The sequence below is a fragment of the Canis lupus genome, chromosome 25, assembly GCF_011100685.1.
Source record: "Canis lupus familiaris isolate Mischka breed German Shepherd chromosome 25, alternate assembly UU_Cfam_GSD_1.0, whole genome shotgun sequence".
In the NCBI taxonomy this organism is placed as follows: domain Eukaryota; kingdom Metazoa; phylum Chordata; class Mammalia; order Carnivora; family Canidae; genus Canis; species Canis lupus.
In genome coordinates, this window is record NC_049246.1 from 45,430,592 (window position 1) to 45,449,166 (window position 18,575).

General features: G+C 47.4%; 2 protein-coding genes and 1 non-coding gene across 13 annotated transcripts in view; 2 read left to right on the top strand and 1 right to left on the bottom strand.

Moving 5' to 3' along the window:
- The window catches only part of UGT1A6 (UDP glucuronosyltransferase 1 family, polypeptide A6), a 39,996-nt gene extending 32,809 nt beyond the window's left edge, over positions 1 to 7,187 (top strand). Inside the window, 4 exon segments of the mRNA NM_001003078.1 lie at positions 3,203 to 3,334; positions 4,088 to 4,175; positions 4,464 to 4,683; positions 6,890 to 7,187. Coding sequence (NP_001003078.1) covers positions 3,203 to 3,334; positions 4,088 to 4,175; positions 4,464 to 4,683; positions 6,890 to 7,187 — 738 coding nt within the window.
- A 4,074-nt stretch (positions 7,188 to 11,261) lies between these two features.
- Positions 11,262 to 11,406, bottom strand: MIR8823 (microRNA mir-8823). The gene is given in 1 exon segment (NR_128764.1): positions 11,262 to 11,406. It is a non-coding gene; the product is annotated as a microRNA mir-8823 (primary transcript).
- A 1,132-nt stretch (positions 11,407 to 12,538) lies between these two features.
- The window catches only part of MROH2A (maestro heat like repeat family member 2A), a 46,507-nt gene continuing 40,470 nt past the window's right edge, over positions 12,539 to 18,575 (top strand). For 3 of the 11 annotated variants that reach the window (XM_038574252.1, XM_038574250.1, XM_038574251.1), the window contains exons 1-6: positions 12,541 to 12,839; positions 12,959 to 13,011; positions 13,581 to 13,677; positions 13,920 to 14,101; positions 17,922 to 18,053; positions 18,287 to 18,449. In XM_038574252.1, the coding sequence (XP_038430180.1) occupies positions 12,976 to 13,011; positions 13,581 to 13,677; positions 13,920 to 14,101; positions 17,922 to 18,053; positions 18,287 to 18,449 (610 nt within the window). In that variant the 5' untranslated portion in view covers positions 12,541 to 12,839; positions 12,959 to 12,975. Of the gene's footprint in view, positions 12,840 to 12,958; positions 13,012 to 13,578; positions 13,678 to 13,919; positions 14,102 to 15,756; positions 15,932 to 17,921; positions 18,054 to 18,286; positions 18,450 to 18,575 lie in introns of those variants that run through there. The other 8 variants (XM_038574246.1, XM_038574247.1, XM_038574255.1 and 5 more) reach the window with 6 other exon arrangements.

An 18,575-nucleotide genomic window follows, 5' to 3' on the forward strand; every position in this document is an offset into this window, starting at 1 on the left:
CTTTGTTGGTGGCTCTAAATGTGTAGTAATAAAGCAATAGTTTTCCAACATGCTAAGTGCTTACCAAGGATTTTGAAAAACAAAAGACATTTGGGAAGAGAAAATCTAATAAAAGCCTGGAACTCAAAATACTAAATTCCCAGCAAAAGTTAGGACCTGTGTTAAAGGTTTCAATGGGGTGGGCAAGTGCTTTCACTTCAGAGGGGAGGCCTTGTTCTTTTTGGAAGGAGGTAAGAGGTGGGGAAATCGAGGGCATTAACCTATCGCTTCACTCTTTGGCTACTCTAGAGTCTGTGAAGTCAGGGCCAGGCTTAGGGACATTGTGCCAAGTAGAGTGTGGACTTCGCTGTTATTGAATACCAGAAGAGGCGTTGGCTATGACAACACAGTCTCTGCAGTTTGCCCTCCTGTAATCTGTAGATGAACTTTCATGACATTTAAACTTTAATCTTGCCATGTAACTTTGGGTATTTATTGACCTGTGGTTTCCATTTTATGATAATCACACCCTGCTGGGTGCTGACTGGGTGTGGGAGAGTGTGCAAGGAGGGGAAATCAGACCTGATGCTTTGTAGACATGGTAAAAGTAAGAGTGGGTTTCATGAAGGAGGGAAGGTCCTAGGAAGTGAGGTAAGCTGTTTACCTTCACTCAGGAGAAAGAACTCAAAAGGTACTTGGAGATGAGCTGTCCTTTCACAGGAGAGAAGGATGTGGTATGGAATCCCAGGGAGGAAGGACTTCAGAAAAACCATCCTTAGGATATTTTTGCCATAGACCAAAAATGCAGTGTGGTGATGGGGACGATGATGCTGGCTGCCCTGACCTTTCAGACGAGCCCAGTGGAGAAGGCTGGGACACAGCTGCTGGGAGCCAGAAGGCCTCGAAGAGAGCTGGTGGGAGTGGACCAGGCAGGGCACTCATTCCTGAAGAGGGCTGGGCAGTATTTGGGCTCTGCTGGTCATGCTCTGAACCAAACTTAAAAGAAGTCTCTTAAAATCATGTGTGCTGAGCCCTGGGGGAAGTCCTCTGCATCTCACACCTGGGGTGGCCAGCGTTCTGGTTTGAACAGGACTGAAAGTCTCATATCTCAGGAAACTGCTCCGTTCTGGGCAAACCCCACCACATCCCACAGTCCCATGAATGTCCTTGGCATTCTTGGGAAACGTATAAAATCATTTGGGAGACTCTAGGGGAGTTAATTAGATCATTAATAACCTACAGTTGGGGGAAAATGGCCACACTCACACCATGCTCTATTTCCTCTGCGTGGAATTGCCACTCTGTGTGTGCATGCCAGCGTGTGCCTGTGTGTGTATGTGTGAGTGTGTATGTATGTTTCCTGAAGACCATAGTATTCTGGAGTTGGCTTTGAAGGCCAGATCAGGCTGGGCTGAGATTATTGCTGAGGGTTGAGTCTGGCGGCTTCCTTCCTCTCTTCCTGGGGACACAGCCACCACTTTTGCCTTCAGATTCTCCTGTTTCTACACTGCAGCTAATGCTGCTGTTCTTCTAATTGCATTATCTTTTTGTTGCTTCCTCTCAGAGCTTTTGTCCGACATCCATCTCTAACGTCTCTTTCTCATTACTTTAGGGGTAGAGGCTTGATAGGTCATAATCTGTGATCTGTACTTACTAGTGGGGTCCCTGCCATCACTATCTCTCAGCCTTTATATACAGACACTTCCAAAGATCCCATCCTCCTGCTTCATCCGAGGGAAACACGGGTTGTCCATTTTCTAGTAGTTGTTTCATTATTGAGTAGAAAAGCACTCACAGTTCGTTCCTTATTTCTTGGGTCATCTGGCCCAGAAGTTTCTTCAGAAACAAGCCCCATTGCTTTGTCTTGAGCTTACCTAGCCAAAGCTATAATGCCCAGTGGTGGTCTTGGTTGGAGGAGTCAGAGTGGCCTCATACTTGCAATCTTCCTTTGGTGATGCTGATGGGTATATTGCTAGAGGGGATCAGCTTCTGGAATGGGACAGGAATATTCTGTGGGGATCATGTGCTGGGTGGGTTGAGACTCACTGCTTGCGTTTATCCTTCCCGCTGGTGGCTTTGGTACTCAGGGTTTGCTGGCGTGCCCTTTGTCCCCTCTCTGAGCTCTGCAGAAGGGGCTCAGATCCTGGAGCACCCTTGGCAAGGTTTTCGGTCCAGTTTTATATCTCTCATACCTAGGGAGAAATATTTTGCTTTTTGCAGTGCTTTATGAAGCCAGCAAAGAAAGATTCAGTTATCTTTCTGCATGTTCTGGCTAAGGCAGGCAAGTTGACGTACACTCTTCAGAAAGCTCTTCTCCAGGCAAGGTAGGAAATTTCCAGGTTGACTGGTTAAGTTTCAGCACTGAGTTGAGATGAATATGATCCCTAATCACCCCAATGTATTGGCTGCCATATGGAAGACTCTGCTATAGGCTGTGGGGAAGCAAGAATTGTTACAGGCTGTCTTGGCTATTTTGAGGTTTCTCCTTTTTTGTTGTTGTTGTTGTTTTTTTTTTTTTTTTTTTTTTTTTTTTTGAGGTTTTTCCTTAACCATGAGCCTCATCCACAACATTATTTGCAGCTTTCTGCTTAGGCTCCATCTGTTCTTTCCACATAAAAGGAATATTCCAGAAGCCTTGGAAAGTAATACACATCTTTACTATAGATTTTCCTAAATGTGCGGTGCAAGAGTTTTAGAGTCTGCAGAAAGCTTTCTGAAATCCTCCTTGGACACCTTTCCTCCCTCTCAGGGTCTCTCTTCATCGATCTGCTAAATAGCACTCTCCCTTCTCTGTGATGCTCATTCATCTTTCCCCCTTCCTTCTGTACTACCTTCTGCTCTCTCCTTTAGTCTCCCCAAAAGCCTGCTTTATCCCAAGACCCTCCCAGCAGCTTGAAGCCCCTGAGAAGTGGATCTGGTTTTATCTCTGCTTTTCCTTGGAAAATTAGCCTGCTACCTGGATTCTGAGTCTCAAAGAAGGACCCAGGAGACAACCCAATATGCAAGAAGCCTTCCCCCTTTGGAAGGAAGTAAGGAAGGGTGTAATATGAACTAATATTTTATGCCTCTAACACACACACACACACACACACACACACACACACACACACACACACCTTTAATCACATTCTTAAGATGAAGAGATCTGATTTATAGCTGAATGTATGCAGTTCCCAAAGAAGAGGAGAAAAAACTTAACTGGAAATTTCTCTTATGGTTCTAGGAATTTGAAGCCTATGTTAATGCTTCTGGAGAACATGGAATTGTGGTTTTCTCTTTGGGCTCCATGGTATCAGATATTCCTGAGAAGAAAGCTATGGAGATTGCTGATGCTTTGGGCAAAATACCTCAGACGGTAAGAAGCTTCCATATGATTCTATCTTCACAAGGGTTGGAACACCAGACTTCTAGTATCAATGCTAAATCCTACTAGTTGGACTTTAGGTTTCCCTGCCACTTCTCAATTATTAATCTAAAGTTCTGTTTGCCATGTCACACTCAACTACTCTGTGAAACTTGTCTACTTCACTTGGAGGTCTTATTTTCTCTAAGAAATTCAAAAGTGTACTAAGGAGAATTAATTTCATTTCATTTCATTGATTTATTTTTAAAGATTTTATTTTTTTAAGCTGTCTCTATACCCAGTCTGGAGCTTGAATTTACAATCCTGAGATCAAGAGCTGCATGCTCTACTGACTGAGCTAGCCAGGCCCCTCCAAGGGGAATTTATTTTAAAGATAAAATGAATAGGATAGTGAACAGGATAGTGTTTCTTTGTATTACATAGGAGTACTTCTGCAAAAAGCTACTGGTCAGGACACTGGATTCATTTCTTATATTTCTGCTTCTGTAATTCTACATTCATTCATTTTATTAAGTAAACTTCCCCTTGAAGTGCAGAAAATCACAAAAATTATAAATGTACAGTTTGATGAATTTGCACAAATACACAGAATGTTACCAGTCCCCAGAGGCCTTCCCAGCTGCTACACTTTCCACCCTTGCCCAGTTTATGTTCATTCAGAGGACTCCACATTCTAGCTATCACTATCACGGCAGATGTTTTTGAATTATTGTGTTCTTTAAATTCTGTTTTTGTCTCTTCAAGGTCCTGTGGCGTTATACTGGCACTCCACCACCGAATCTTTCAAAGAATACAATACTTGTCAAGTGGCTGCCCCAGAATGATCTGCTTGGTATGTGGGCAGGATTTGGTGCATAGGTCAAACCCAAGTGAAATTAAGAAAGTGGCTTGCGTATGGCTGTTCTCAAGGACTGTTTAGCTGGAAACTATTATGGCCAAAGTATCCTACATAGCTTTTTACCCAGTGGGGCATCTCAGCCCACAGTCTCCTCTGCAGACTTCTGCAGGAGCCACGCGTGGGTGGCACTGGGTCCTTAGAGTGCTTTCAGAACCTAGATGGTGTCAGACTGTGAAACTCGGTGGCTTGACCACTCTCATCCCTCCCTGCTTTGCCTCTCAGGTCACCCGAAGGCTCGCGCCTTTATCACACATTCTGGCTCCCATGGCATATATGAGGGAATATGCAACGGCGTTCCAATGGTGATGCTGCCCTTGTTTGGTGATCAGATGGACAATGCGAAGCGCATGGAGACTCGGGGGGCTGGAGTGACCTTGAATGTCCTGGAAATGACTTCTGAAGATTTAGCAAATGCCCTAAAAGCTGTCATCAATGACAAAAGGTAAGAGAAAAGATACAGAGGAATACTACCCATATTTTGCCCATCTCATTCGCAACAAATATTCAAATGTGAAAACAAGTACATAAAAACCGAATTTATAAGTAAGATGATTTGGGGATTATTATTGTTCAGTTTATAAAAGGATATTTTAATTCCTATGGGACTTATCAGTGAAATGATTTTAAATACTATTTCCCTTGGTAGGATTAAAACTTCAATTTATTAAGAAAATATTGTCACCAGATAGACATCTGATCTATAAGTTCCTGCAAAGAGAGAAATATTTCCTTACAAGAAGCATAGTGTCCATAAGATAAAAAATAAACCAGGTGCTTCGAAGTGCAGCTCTGCCTACCACTGAAGCCCGTGAGAAATTTTGTTCATGGGGATTTCTAAATCGGGATGGGGTCTTGTGGATATCACAGACAAAGCCTTATAATAAAAGTAAAGATAAGTTTGCTCAAATGTGACTCTGAAAACAATTCAAGAGGCAAAAGCCATCAGATCAAATGATCTCTGCACATGAAATTTATCACATTGCTGTCAAGTTCACTAGTAAGAGGCTGGCCAAGACCTTCCGGGAAGAAGTGATGGCCCGGGCTAGACTTCGTCCAACAATTAATAATGTGTGTACACGCATGAGTGTGCATGCACGTGTGAATGCCTGTGCATGTGTGTGTGTCTACGAGAGTGTCAGGAGTCTTCACCCATAGTTGCTTCATTTTGAAAGAGACATCAATCAGAAGGACAGATGTGAAAAGGCTGCAGTGTTTTCAGATGGGAGGAGACATTGCACAGGGTGACACAGTGAACCTGGGCAAGGAGAAATGGGGGGGACATGGGGTGCTCACGGATGTGGTGCCAATGGATGAGAAAGAAAAGTCCACAGAACCCCTGGGGTAAATGCCCAGCGCGCCCAGAGCAGCGGGTGGCATCCCTCCATTCTGATGGGCGTCTCATGGCAGCCCAGGTTGGCGTCAGGCCACGCTGCTCCAAAGTCCATGCAGTGAAAACCTGACTTGTCTCCAACTGCTGACAAAACTCCTTCCGGAGGTTCATATTAGTAGCACAATTTTGACCTTCTGTCGAGTGGTATTGATGACTACCTGGAACCTAAAAATGACCTGGTAAAAGTTCTCTTATTTTTTTTAAAAAACATTCATCAACCAGCTTATGTTACCAGCAAACTTCATTTATTTACCTGGGAGTCATCTCTGCCTAGTTGTGAATCTCCATGTTCCCAACACTCCAAACTGGGGCATAAAACGAAGACAAAAGGAAAGATTTCGAACATCAGGTGATGCAACCAGGCCATAACAGGTGCTCAATGAATAGTGGATGAAGGAATGAAAGTTCTAGAAAATCTCTCTTGTTTAAGAGAAGATTTCTATGAAAGGAAGATGTTTAATGTGACTTATGGCCAAATATTATTATCACATAAAATAATGTCTTGAACTATAATGACAGGTTTGTTTAAAGACAGCAGTTATAATTACTCCTGAATAAGAGTGTCTTACTCTGGTCTTTCTTCTCCTTTTCCTTTTAATCCCTCTCCCCCTCCTTCTTTTTCTTTTCCTAGCGCGCCCCCACTAAGAGTCAAAGCATCCAATCCAGTTTGGATTTGGATGTTCCGATGCAGCTGTCAACACTGTCCAAAATCAACAAAAATCTGTTTTGTTGAACAGGCTGCGTAGACACAGCCTCCCACTAAAGTTAGTACTTGGATGGTGTGAGGTGTCACCAAAGCCACGTATGCCACCACCTTGGAGATGGCACTTAGAAATCGCTTTTGCTTTGACTAGATGTGAGTGTTTAAAATCCTGAAAGGAAAACACACTAATTTCTGACACAACCTTTTCTTTTATTTCTATCTCTTACTGTAAAGAAAGTATCTAATTTCCTACAAAAATACCAAGAAAAAAGAAAGAAGAGGAAAGGAAGCAAGGTTCAAATAATTTAATATTATAATTTTGGCTTCTAGTTTTCTTTCTACATTTTTTTTTTAAATTTCAGAGGTGAAGACCATTTAGCATGTGTGTGTGTGTACATGCATGTGTGTGTGTTTCTTTTCTGTCTATAATGGAAACACATTTCCTCTACCAAGTTTGCAAAATCTGGTAGCCTGCTTAACTACAGCAAGCCTAAAGGGAGAGTGTTCCGCTGAGACCACCATTCCAGACATTCACACAACTGTCTTTGTGTTTAGCTATAAGGAGAACATCATGCACCTCTCCAGGCTGCACAAGGACCGCCCCATCGAGCCCCTGGACCTGGCTGTGTTCTGGGTGGAGTTCGTCATGAGGCACAAGGGGGCTCCCCACCTGCGTCCCGCAGCCCACGACCTCACCTGGTACCAGTACCACTCTTTGGACGTGATCGGCTTCCTCCTGGCCGTGGTGCTGGGGGTTGTCTTCATCACTTACAAATGTTGTGCCTTTGGCTGCCGGAAGTGCTTTGGGAAAAAAGGACGGGTTAAGAAACCTCACAAATCCAAGGCACACTGACAAGTGGGTGGGAAATGACGTGGCCTGAGGTTGCAACCAGAGGCGATGTTAAATTCCTGTTCTGCTTATTAGAGAAACACTTAACTCTGAGTGAGATGCCCCAGAGTGTTTTGTTTTGTTTTGTTTTGTTTTTTTTTTTTTTTTAATAAAAACAATCTAATTGCTGATCACGCCCTAACAGGTAGAGACACTGGAATGTTTTCTGGCCCCTCTAGTGTGTTTAATCTGGACTACAGTTGTCATCCTTCAAAGGACTTGCCAAGAGGGTTGGACGGGTCCGTCTTGCACTTTGCATTACTTTTTTTTACTTGGAAGTGAGGCCTGTTTGGGGGCACAGGTTTCAGAGGTGCTCCACCCCAAGCCCCCACCTGGAAGCATGGTTCTAACACCATCATCTGGCTTCTGTAGACTTGTGATCAATTCCCTCACCAGAGACGGCAGGTCCTAACGTATGCTTCACAGATGTCACTTTGTGAATTTAAAGAAGGAGACGTTTATTCCCTTAGGGCATAGTGCCTTGTACATGAAATAAATGAATGACAGAGGGTCTTTTGAGAACAGTGATTTCTGACTTTAGGGAAAAAGAATGATGTACAGAATTGATGAGTGATGTGTTCAAGAGGATAATCGTGGCTTGTGCCAAATGGGTCTCAATTTGAGAAAAGCCCAGACTGTCTCACAAGTGTATTTTCTCTGATGTTTTTCACAACTGAAAACATTAATAAATTCATACAAATCATATTGCTTAGGTGTTCTTCTCTTCATTGTTGTTGCATTTATTGGTTGTTAAACGATGTGTGCTAATTACAAAAATAATACATGCTTATGACAGAAATTAGAAAAATACAGAGGTGCACACACACACACAGGAATATAAAAGTCTGGTAGTCATATTCCCCAGAAATAACCACAGTTACTATTTTGGAAAATGCATATACTTAGAAAATACTGCATCTATACTAAATATATATGGTATATTTTAACACTCTTTTTCACATCACTTTGCCAGGACTGTCCTCCCCCACAATTTTTTCTTCTTTTTTTTAAGATTTTATTTACTCCTTCATGAAAGACACAGAGAGAGGCAGAGACAGAGGCAGAGGGAGAAGCAGGCTCCCTGCAAGGAGCCTGATGCAGGCCTCGATCCCGGGACCCCGGGATCATGAGCTGAGCCAAAGGCAGATGTTCAACCGCTGAGCCACCCAGGTGCCCCATCTCCACACTTTTCTATAACATTTAATTTGTTTTTAGTGGCCAGGAAGTAATCATTGCATGGATATGGAAGGATTTGTTTAACCAAGACTTCTGGGTGGATTCACTTTTATTTTCTCCTATAAAAGAGAAAATAAATGGACCAGCTCAATAGCTAGATCTTTGCACGTCTTCATGACTGTTTCCATCAACTCCATGGTTGTCTAAGCTTGGGTTCCCTTGAGGCAAGGATTCCAGGGCAAGTAGCTTATTTGGTAAGTGAAGGAAGCCCTGACATGGGGTTGGGGAGTGGGACCTGGAGTGAGGGCCTCCAAGAAGCTGTTGTCCTGTGAGAGGCTGGAGCTGAATCTCTACATTGATGCTGGGAGACAATGTAAGATGCCAGACTTATCCCACCTTAGTGAGAAGCAAAGTCCTGGCCTCTCTGAGCACTTGCCCTGTCCATGACCGGCTGCTCCCAGGTCGTGTTAATATCCCTTTGCCTCCAGACAACCACAAAGACAGGCAAGGGGACCCTAAAAGCCAGAGAGAGCCCCCAGGGAGAGAAACTGCTGCGTAGTGTTGGAGGTGGGCCCTTGGGTACTCATACAGAAGGACAGGGATCTGGGTGGGGCACCACAGCATTGCTCCCCTGGGGAAATGTAGATCAAAGGGGAATCTTGTTTCAAAATTTTTAAAAAATTATTTATTTTAGAGTGAGCACGTGCACGCGCGCGCAAGAGAGAGTGCAAGAGCGGAGGGTAGGGTAGGGGAGAGGGAGAGAGAGAATCACAAACAGACTCCCCACTGAGTGCAGAGCCTGATGCAGGACTCAGTCTCACAACTCTGAGATCATGACCTGAGCCGAAACCAAGAGTTGGGCACTCAATGACCTGAGCCAACCAGGTGCCGTGGGATCTTGTTTTAAATGTGCTTTTATTACTATTTATTACTTTGAAGGTTGATTTTTTTTTTAAGCTTATGAGCCATTTGTGTTTCCTTTTTGGAGAATATCCTCAGCCTGTTTTCCTATGGGGTGTTGAACAATTCTGAGGATTTGTTTGGAGAGTTTACTGCATCAATGAAAAAATCTTTCTGGCCTATTTATTCCTTCCCCTGGCTGCTTTTGGCACACAAGCTGTTCATGCCAGATCCCTCCCCACATCTTTGAGCCCTGCAGTGACTCATGGACTACGTTCGCCATCCTTCAAGACCCTCTAAGTCCATCCAGGGACCATCTCCCGGCCTCACTGCCCCTGGCTCCCTACCCCCACCTCTTAGGACCTGAGCTGCTTTGCCCTCCACCAGCTCATGCTCCTTCATACTTTCATTTTTCTGGCCTTAACGTCCTCTTGTTGGGATATCCTAAGCACAAAAGGGGTCTTTTTTGTAAGGAGGAGGCTTCCTAAGGACATGGGGCTCATGTCCCGGCCTCGGTGCTGCCTGGTAGAGCCTCTTTTGTCCTGCCCAGTCCCTACGTGCTCTGGGTGCTAGCGCTAGCTATGCTTCCTTCTCCTCTTGGCCTTATCTGCTTCTCAATCCCCAAGATCCCATAGGCCCATGGAAAACTTGACCAGATTCTCTCTTACCCAGAGTCTGAAATTCCAGGGAGGAAGAAACTGACTGGTCCAATCAGGTGTCCACTCCTGGTCATCCAATCAGAAGTGTTGAGGGAGGGATTGCACAGGGAAAACATGGCCACGGGGAACCATAGCTGACCCCAAGGGTCAAGGAAGAGGGAGTCTAGTGAGCTGGGGAGATGCTCCCAAACATGTCCACTACCCATGTATGTTGTGTCCATTTTTTCTACTCCGGGCCTTGGCACTTCCATGCATTTAAGCTCACAGGTTTCTACAATTCAGTGCTCTCTTATTTTCAAGTTAATTCCCATAGAAGCAGAGGTGGGAAGCTCAGTGGAGTGACAGCACATAAGAGTGACTGATTTCGTCAATGAATTGTATGGGAGTCAAATATTATTGTCCTAATCTGAAGAAAAAAAAAAAAACCCTGAAAAATATTTTTGTTTCAGAAAACCAAGGAGAGCCCACTTCTTTATCCTTGATCTCATTGTCTTAGTGTCCTCTCTGGAGAGTGTGTTCAGGGCCATCCCAGTTTTTGCCATGGCTTACACACTCATTGGGTGTGCAACAAAAAAATGGCCCCTTTGTCTACCCCTCCTGATAGCCATGCCCTTCACAATGTGGCTTTGCAGCTCTTCCCATGGAGAGGAGGGACCGATTTCCCACTGCCTTGAGATTGGCTGGCCTGTGACTTACTTTGGCTGGTAGCATGTAGAAGAGGGAGCTGGAACCAGTTCCAAGCCTAGGCCCCAAGAGGCCTTCATGTTCCTGCCCACTCTCTCAGAAGCCCGCCTACCTGCTGTGAGAATGGCTTGGGCTAGCCCTGTCGTGTGAGAGACAGGTGTCCCAATCTCCCTAACTGCTTCAGCCCATAGCTAGCCAACCACCAGACTTAACAATCTGTGGGAGGCTGTCCTAGACCAGCCAGCCCTCACCGAGCCCACCAGCTGACTGCAGATGTCTGAGTGACTCCATGGTTGGATTGGCCCAGATCAACAGAACTGCCCAGCTGACCTGTAGGTTTATGAAGAATAATAAATGGTTGTTCTCAATCGTTAAGCTTTGAGGTGGTTTGTTATACAGCACTGGCTAACTGATACATTCAGTCCTAGCCCTAAATCCCTGATCTTTCATGTATTAGGTCTTTAGACTGTCAGAGAACAAAGGTATCCTACCCATCTCTATATTCACTGCTGCATGGAGAACCATGTTAGCTGCACACAACAGGCAGGCAGGTAGGGTCTGCATAATGGAATGGCAACCACGTCACCTTATTTTACTAGCATGTAAAGACTGGAGAAGTCTCCATCCACCCCCATCTCCCACACACTGTAATCTCCTCCCCAACCTCTAACTCATCCTAACTGCCCCCTGATCCTAGCAATTAAAGCAAAGTCTCGGGAAGGAATTATTGATCACCTGAGGGATCTTTGAAGGAGGAGAGCAGGCCCAGAGGGAGTGGGAGGAGGTAGGGCAGAGGTAGCTATGAAAGAGCAGCAGGTGATAACTGTCTTCTTATGCCTGTTCGATATTGGTCAGGATGTCATCAAGGGCAGAGCGAGGAACAGTGCATGAATTTTACAGGAAAGAAGTGCTTGGTGCTATGCTGGGAAAGCTTGTTTTCCAAGCATCCAGCTTCAGTGGGCTAGGAAGGGTAATGAGCACCCTGGTATCAGAGGTGTCCAAGCAGAGATTGAGGAACTTACTCTAGGGAGGGTGGGCGAACTTTGAGTGGGAATTTTAACTAAGCAGGCTTGGACCTACGTGGCTCTGAGTCTGTTTGTTTGTTTCTTTTTTTTTAAAAGATTATTTATTTATTCATGAGAGACAGAGAGAGAGAGAGAGAGAGAGAGAGAGGCAGAGACACAGGCAGAGGGAGAAGCAGGCTCCATGCAGGGAGCCTGACGTGGGACTCGATCCCAGGTCTCCAGGATCAGGCCCTGGGCTGAAGGCGGTGCTAAACCACTGAGCCACCTGGGCTGCCCTCTGAGTCTGTTTTTGTTGCCCTTTAATGCACAGAAAGGTTTCCAAAGGCCAATATTTTATTGCTCAAACTCTTGATCTGGCCGGTCACACAGCTACAACTGACAGGGAAATCCTTGGACCTCACTTTTGGTTCAGGGAAACTGGGTCTTTCCTTCTAAGTATTCCGTAATCTGTCCAGTCCTTGGGGTGGAAAGGTCCTCTTCCTAGGTCTCTTCCATCATCCACCCCACTCCAGCAGGCCTGATCATACCTTTCCACCCTGAGGCCCTATGACCGCATGTTGGAAGAGGTCACTGAAAAGATGCGTCTGCCAGTTGACTCATGAGCTGGACCTGGGAAATTGGAGGCTCCCCAGCCCCTCTCCTATCCTTGGAATGAGGGCTCTGCTTGCCTTTCCCAATCTCAGGGGGCTGCTACAGGGGCCAGTTTCAGATTTCATCCAGGAAACTCCTGCAGAGCTTGCAAACCAACAGTGCATCCCCAAGGGACATGGTAGTGAATTGCACCCACTAACACCATGTCCCTTTCCCAAACAGGCCACTGTACATTGCCACACATGTTGGTAACAGAAATGTTTAGTGACAACATAATGTGGCATTTTGATCACAGGGCCCTGTGCACTCCTCAAAGCCCTCACTTGATAAAGACTCAGGAAGTCAGTTAGATCTCAAAGTTCCAAGGGTCTGCGGCCTAACGGTGTTGATTCTCATGAAACCCTTCCACCCGCCAAGGGACCCATTTCTCATCCACATTACGACTGAGAAGCCAACTATCCCATTGCTTTGACAACCCATCCTGCTATTGTCCACCTTACCGTTGATGTGTATTAGGCAAAGAACGGGGCCTTTTCTTGTGGTATATTTTTGTTCCATCCAGGAGAGGACTCTGTGGAAAGGTCAGTATTTGGGTCCCAGAGTAGCTCTTTACAGGATTCTCAGGAGGGAAAGAGCACAGGATGGATCTGGGAGTGTTCAGCCCTCCATTTTGACATCTGTGTTGTTTGCCAACCCTTAGGAAGCTGCTGATGTTGCATGAGACCCTTGAGAAGAGGAATGAAGGCAGTTGAGGTAGATTTCTCATTAATCTTTAGTTTCAGTATCAAGAGACGGGAGAGGAGGGCCCTTCTTAATGAAGTGTATGAGCTACTGCTGTGTAATAAATGACATCGACTTAGTGGCTTAAAACAACACCCATCTATTGTCACACAGTTTCTATGGGCCAGGATTCGGGGTAGGGGGGCATCTCAAAGGCTGCATTCAAGGTAATGGTGGGGCCGCATCCTTTCTGGAGTTTGGTCTCTTCTAAGCTTATGCGGTTGTTGGCAGGATCCAGTTCCTTGTGGTTGTAGGCCTGGAGCCCCCACTTCTTTGCCACGTGGCCCCTTCCATAGGCGGCTTACACTGTTTCCATTTCAAGGCTAGTATGAGAATCCCCTTCCAGTCTGCTAAGACAGAGACTGTGTGATCATGCAAGTGGCTTCCCATCATCTACACCATGGTCTAAAGGCTAGAACGCGGGTCTAACCAAGTTGCAGTTCTGCCCACACTCAAGGGGAGAGGATTATACAGGCCATGACTCACTGGGGGTCATCTTAGGATGTGTTGACACCAACTCATAAGTCTTGTTTATCTTAGAGGAGCTTGAGGAAGAGATGACAGAAGCAGCCGCAGACTCAAATGAGGACCCGTTGGAGGAAACGGAGGACCTGGAACCTCTGGAGCCAGACGATGGGGGTAAGAAAGCTGGCCCCACCCCTGCACTGCATTCCTGCCCCTGCCTCTCCGTCCTGACCACCAACTCCTTGGGGCGGGTCCCAGCCTCGGTCTCAGTGTCTCCTTCCACACGGTGGACAGGGAGGCCCGGCTCAATCATGGTGCAGGGGGAGCTGCAGCTGTGCCGTGTTGGGAAGGCCTGGCCACGGGAGCACCTCCCGTGGTGGCCCCCTCAGCACCACACCTGTGCCACCTTGTCTCAGGTACATTCCAACAAGTCACAAACCTCCTCAACATCATGGACAGTGGGGCAGCAAAGACGGATGCTGCCGGGGCAGGTCCTGACATGCGGAAGACGCTGGCCTCGGTGATAATCACGGAGAAGGCCACCAGCGAGCCGTCCGTGGTGATGAACGCCCTCATCCGCTGCCTGCAGGTGCCCAAGGTAGGGCCTGTTCACCCTCGGCTGCCCCTCTGAGCTCAGCCTGTGGCTGCTTGGGGGTCCAGCCGCCGCTCAGCACACATTACTGACTGTGGCGGGCCCGAGGCCGGGTGCTGGGGCCCAGGGGTGGGCAAGAAGACAGTGAGGTCCTTAACTCTGACGACCAACAGGGGCCTGGGGCTTTCATAACTTTCAAAAGCTGCCTTATTCGGACACAGTGGGTTTGGGAACCGTTGTCCTAGGGCACATGAACTTGGTTACAAAGATGTTGAGCAGGATTGAAGCAGGTGGACGCAGGGCAGCGAAGACACACCAGACGTGGATGCAGGGACGCCTGGCCAGTGGGGAGACCGTGTAGCTGGAGTCGGGTCTGGGATGGGGGATGTTGGGGGAACTGATGGGATGTGTGATGGGCAATCGTGGTAGGCCTCTAACAACAGGACAGAGTGGATCCAGAGTGCCGGAAGCCCCTGGAGAGCTTGTTAAAAACCTAGATTATTGAGCCCCAGCCTGAGATTTACTGATTCAGTAAGGTCCGTGGGCATGGCCCGAGAACCAGCATTTCTAACGCCTTCCCCCATGACGCTGAGGCTGCTGGTCTGGAGACCACACTTTGAGAACTGCTGGATTTTAGACTCTCCTGTAGCCTTTGGGGGTGGGAAGCACATGAGTTCTTTGTAGAGGTTCTTTATGGAAAGCCTCATTTTATAGAAAGATGTGTGGCAGCTGAGAAGGTGTGCCAGAGTCCGGGAGCATGGGCAGAGGGTTTCTATAACAGACTTCTAAAATGTAGGTTTTATTATTACGCCGATGCCAACACTCAGGAGATGAGGGCAGGCCATATGGTGCCGGGCCATGGGAGCAAGCACCGGGGTTGGCCAGGAGGCAGAGGGAGCAAGGAGAAAATGTGGAAAAGAGTCTGTATTGTGGTCTCTGTCGGGGAGGATGGGGCAATTTGAATAACTGAATAATAATGGCTCTAGGTATGGGGATCCCCATTGTCTGGCACCTGGTCCCCGAGTTAGAGCCTGATACAAAAGGTGGTTGGGGTGCAGGCTCTGGATTGGTTGGCTGGCATTTGAAAAGCATAGCTCCAAGCTGAGTTATTTGCTCTCTGTAGCAATAATTGCGTCGCCCTTGGAGGGGCCGTCTCCCCCGGGTCAGTGAGGCCCCAAGATGTCAGGAAATATAAACAAATTTAAGACCATGATTAATCCCCGGGCCATCAGGAGTGATAAGTGGCAATAAATAGACAATAAGCAAGCAGGCATGTTTTAAAAATTGACGCATTTCAAAGATTTCAGTTATTCATCAAACAGTGAGGGAACCAGCAAAATGTTAGCAACTGTTAAGATGAAAAATTTTACTTCTAGAGATTTATATTCTTTACCAGGCAAAACTCATTTACATTGCCATGCAGAGGAATAATTTTTGTCGCTATGGGGGAAACATTGTCTGCGTTGTTATCAGTTTCCTACAAATGAGCTTCTATGCCCATGGAGCCGTAACCTAGCCTAGACCATCACCATCAGGAGGTCAAGGACACGCTCTCCTTGAGGCCTGATAAACCCGTGAGCGGCTGCAGATGGCACCCACACCTCCTCTGGTGCCTGTTCTATACTAGTGTCCAAGTCTTGGACAGTTTTTGTCTTGTGACCATAAACACTCTCCAGAGATTCCTCTTGATCACAAACAAAGCTGGTCTTATAATTTACCTGGCTGTTTATGCAGGTGCTGCAAGAGCACTAATTGCAGCTCTCTTGGAACTGCCTCCTTGAGTTCTCTTGGAAAATCTAGAGCGCGTATTGTCAATGGGGGTGATACCATCCTGAGGTGGGTAAATTGGGTTCTCGGGGTGGGGGCTGAAAAAACCTTACTTTTTTATGTATAAAGCTCAGAGATGCCTATAGCACATAAATAGATGGTATTAAGGTTTCATGGTGGGGGGGGGATTAGGAAAAATGTCTAAGAAAGCTCTTTTGGGGGGTGCCTGGGTGGCTCAGTTGGTTAAGTGTCTGCCTTCGGCTCAGGTCACGTGCCTGCGGTCCTGAGATCAAGCCCTGGTCAGGCTCCCTACTTGGCAGGGAGCCTGCTTCTCCCTCTTCCTCTGTCTCTCCCCCCTCCCTATGCCCTTTCTCTCTCTCTCTCAAATAAGCAAATAAAAACTTAAAAAAAATAAGAAGGCTCTTTACGGACCAGTAAAAAATAAGATTGAGGGACATTGGTCCAGGCCAGGCGGTATTGGATAGCCAAGGTCCCACAATTTTCTTTCTTCCTGGGATTTTCATGAGGAACCTCCAATTAGAGTTTAGAAACTTTAGTTATAGGCTATGCTAAGACCAGGCAAGTAAAGCCAAAACTTTCTGGAACAGATTTCACTAGGAAAACATAGAAATTTGGGTGAATTCTTTTCTTCTTGAGGTGCCCAAATTTTCCAAGGTCTCTGAGCCACTGGGGAGTGACCACCCTACTACCTGAGGGAGGAGGCCTTTGCCCAGGGCTTTGCAGGCCATGGCGCACACTCATTCTTCAAGAGCGGCTCCTCAGACCTGATCAAATCTGATTCTCGAATGTGGCCTTTCCAGGCGTGGTCTGGGTTGTACCATTTATCCGTCCAATTCTATCCTAAACCAGGCCATTTAGAAATGGTGATAAGGTGATATAGGAACCAAAGTACAGTAAGAGGCACACCTGCTGGCCTCGGGTGCTCCGTCACCAGGGCAGACTGATTTCTTGGACTTTCAAGTGGGGCAGTGCCAAGTTCCTGGAGGAGCTTGCGTGCTGACCGTTTGACACTTGCCTTGCTGAATATGCCAGCCTGGACACAGAGAAGAGAGGACAGACTTGCAGGCCACACCGACAGGGCCAGTTGGATGAGTTGAATGGGGAAGGGCAGGGAAAGGTGTTGGAGGTGGAAGAGTAGGGCCTGACTCTTGGGCAGTTTGAGGATGGTGGGCACAGCTGCCGGATGGGAGATTAATCATCCTGCAACCAGGCCCAGCGTTGGGCGGGGAGGCTTTCCCCACACCACCAAGCAATTCTCAAATGCCAGCTGGGTGTCCTACAGTTCCACTCAATTCCGACGTCTCCACCTGGAGACAGCACAAGTTAAGGGCTGAGTCCCACAAGACTGTCTCCGCGCCCTACCCCCGTGCTTGTCACCTGTGCCTCTGATCAATTGGCTACAGAACCCACTCCTGAGGTTCAATTAATTCGCTAGAGTGGCTCACGGAACTCAGGGGAATAGGCTCCTTACTAGAGTACTAGTTTGTTATAAAAGGATATAACTCGGGAAGACCCAGACGGAGGAGATGCAGAGAGGAAGAGGCGTGGGGAGAGGGTGTGGAGTGTATGTGCTTTCTTGGGAATCTCGCCCAGAATCTCCACGTGGTCACCAGCCCAGAAGCTCCCTGAGCCCCGTCCTACAGAGGCCTCCTACAGAGGCGCGGTTGATGAAGCCATTGGCTACGGTTCCTCCATTCAGATTCTAGCTCCCCTTCCCTCCGAAGACTGAAAGGTCCAACCCTCCCATTGAAGGGTTGGTTCTCCAGGCAACCAGCTCCCATCTTTAGGTGCTAGCTAGGTCACCTCGTTAACATAACAGAGGACACTTTAAATCGCTCTCCTCACTTAGGAAACTCCAAGAGTTTTAGGAGCTCTGTGCCAGAAGTGGGACAGAGATCCAATACATGCATCTTATAAATCACAGGTGCATTGCAGGAGGGAGATGATGGCAGACTGTACTGGGCGGGTGGGGGCTGGGTCTGTCCCTGGTGCCACGGCCCAGCCCAGGATCTTCCCTCTTGCACTACTTGTTTCCCAGATTTCTACCCAGCGCAAAGTCAACATTTACAACATCCTCCAGGAGATCATCCAGCAGGAGGGGGAACTGGAGGAGCAGGGAGTCCAGAGGTTGGTCGCCATCGCCTCCAAAGAGATGAGGGAGACCCTGGAGGTAGGAGAGCCCCGTCCCCCATCCCCTTCCAACCAAACCAGGGGCTGGGCCGTTGGTAGGCATGGCGTGGTGTGCACAAGGCTCTTGTCCGGTGACCTCGGTGGAAGGGGTTGGGGGGATAAGAAGAGGCTGAGCCCAAGAAACACATGGGCTGGAGCAGATGTGGGGCAGGAGGGTTTGCATGAGGGTCCAGCGGATGGTGGGGCCCCACATCCCTTTCCCGTCCCCTGCAGGCAGAGGGCTATGTGAAGGCCGAGGTGGCCAGTGACACGCTGGCGGCTCTGTCCCGAAACCACTTCAGCTTGGTGATGTACGAGCTGCAGCACCACCTCAAGCCCCTCAACCTCACGGATGAGTTTGTCATCATCACCTTGGCGAAGCTGGCCAATGGCAACGGTAGGTTCCCCACGCGGGTCCCCAGCCTGGCATCTGGTCCTGCAGGCCAGCCTGGCGCCCCCTCCTGGTCTCTGCCTCTCTCTTCTCTGACCACCCCCGTCCCTTTCTTTTCTACTTTTAAAATTT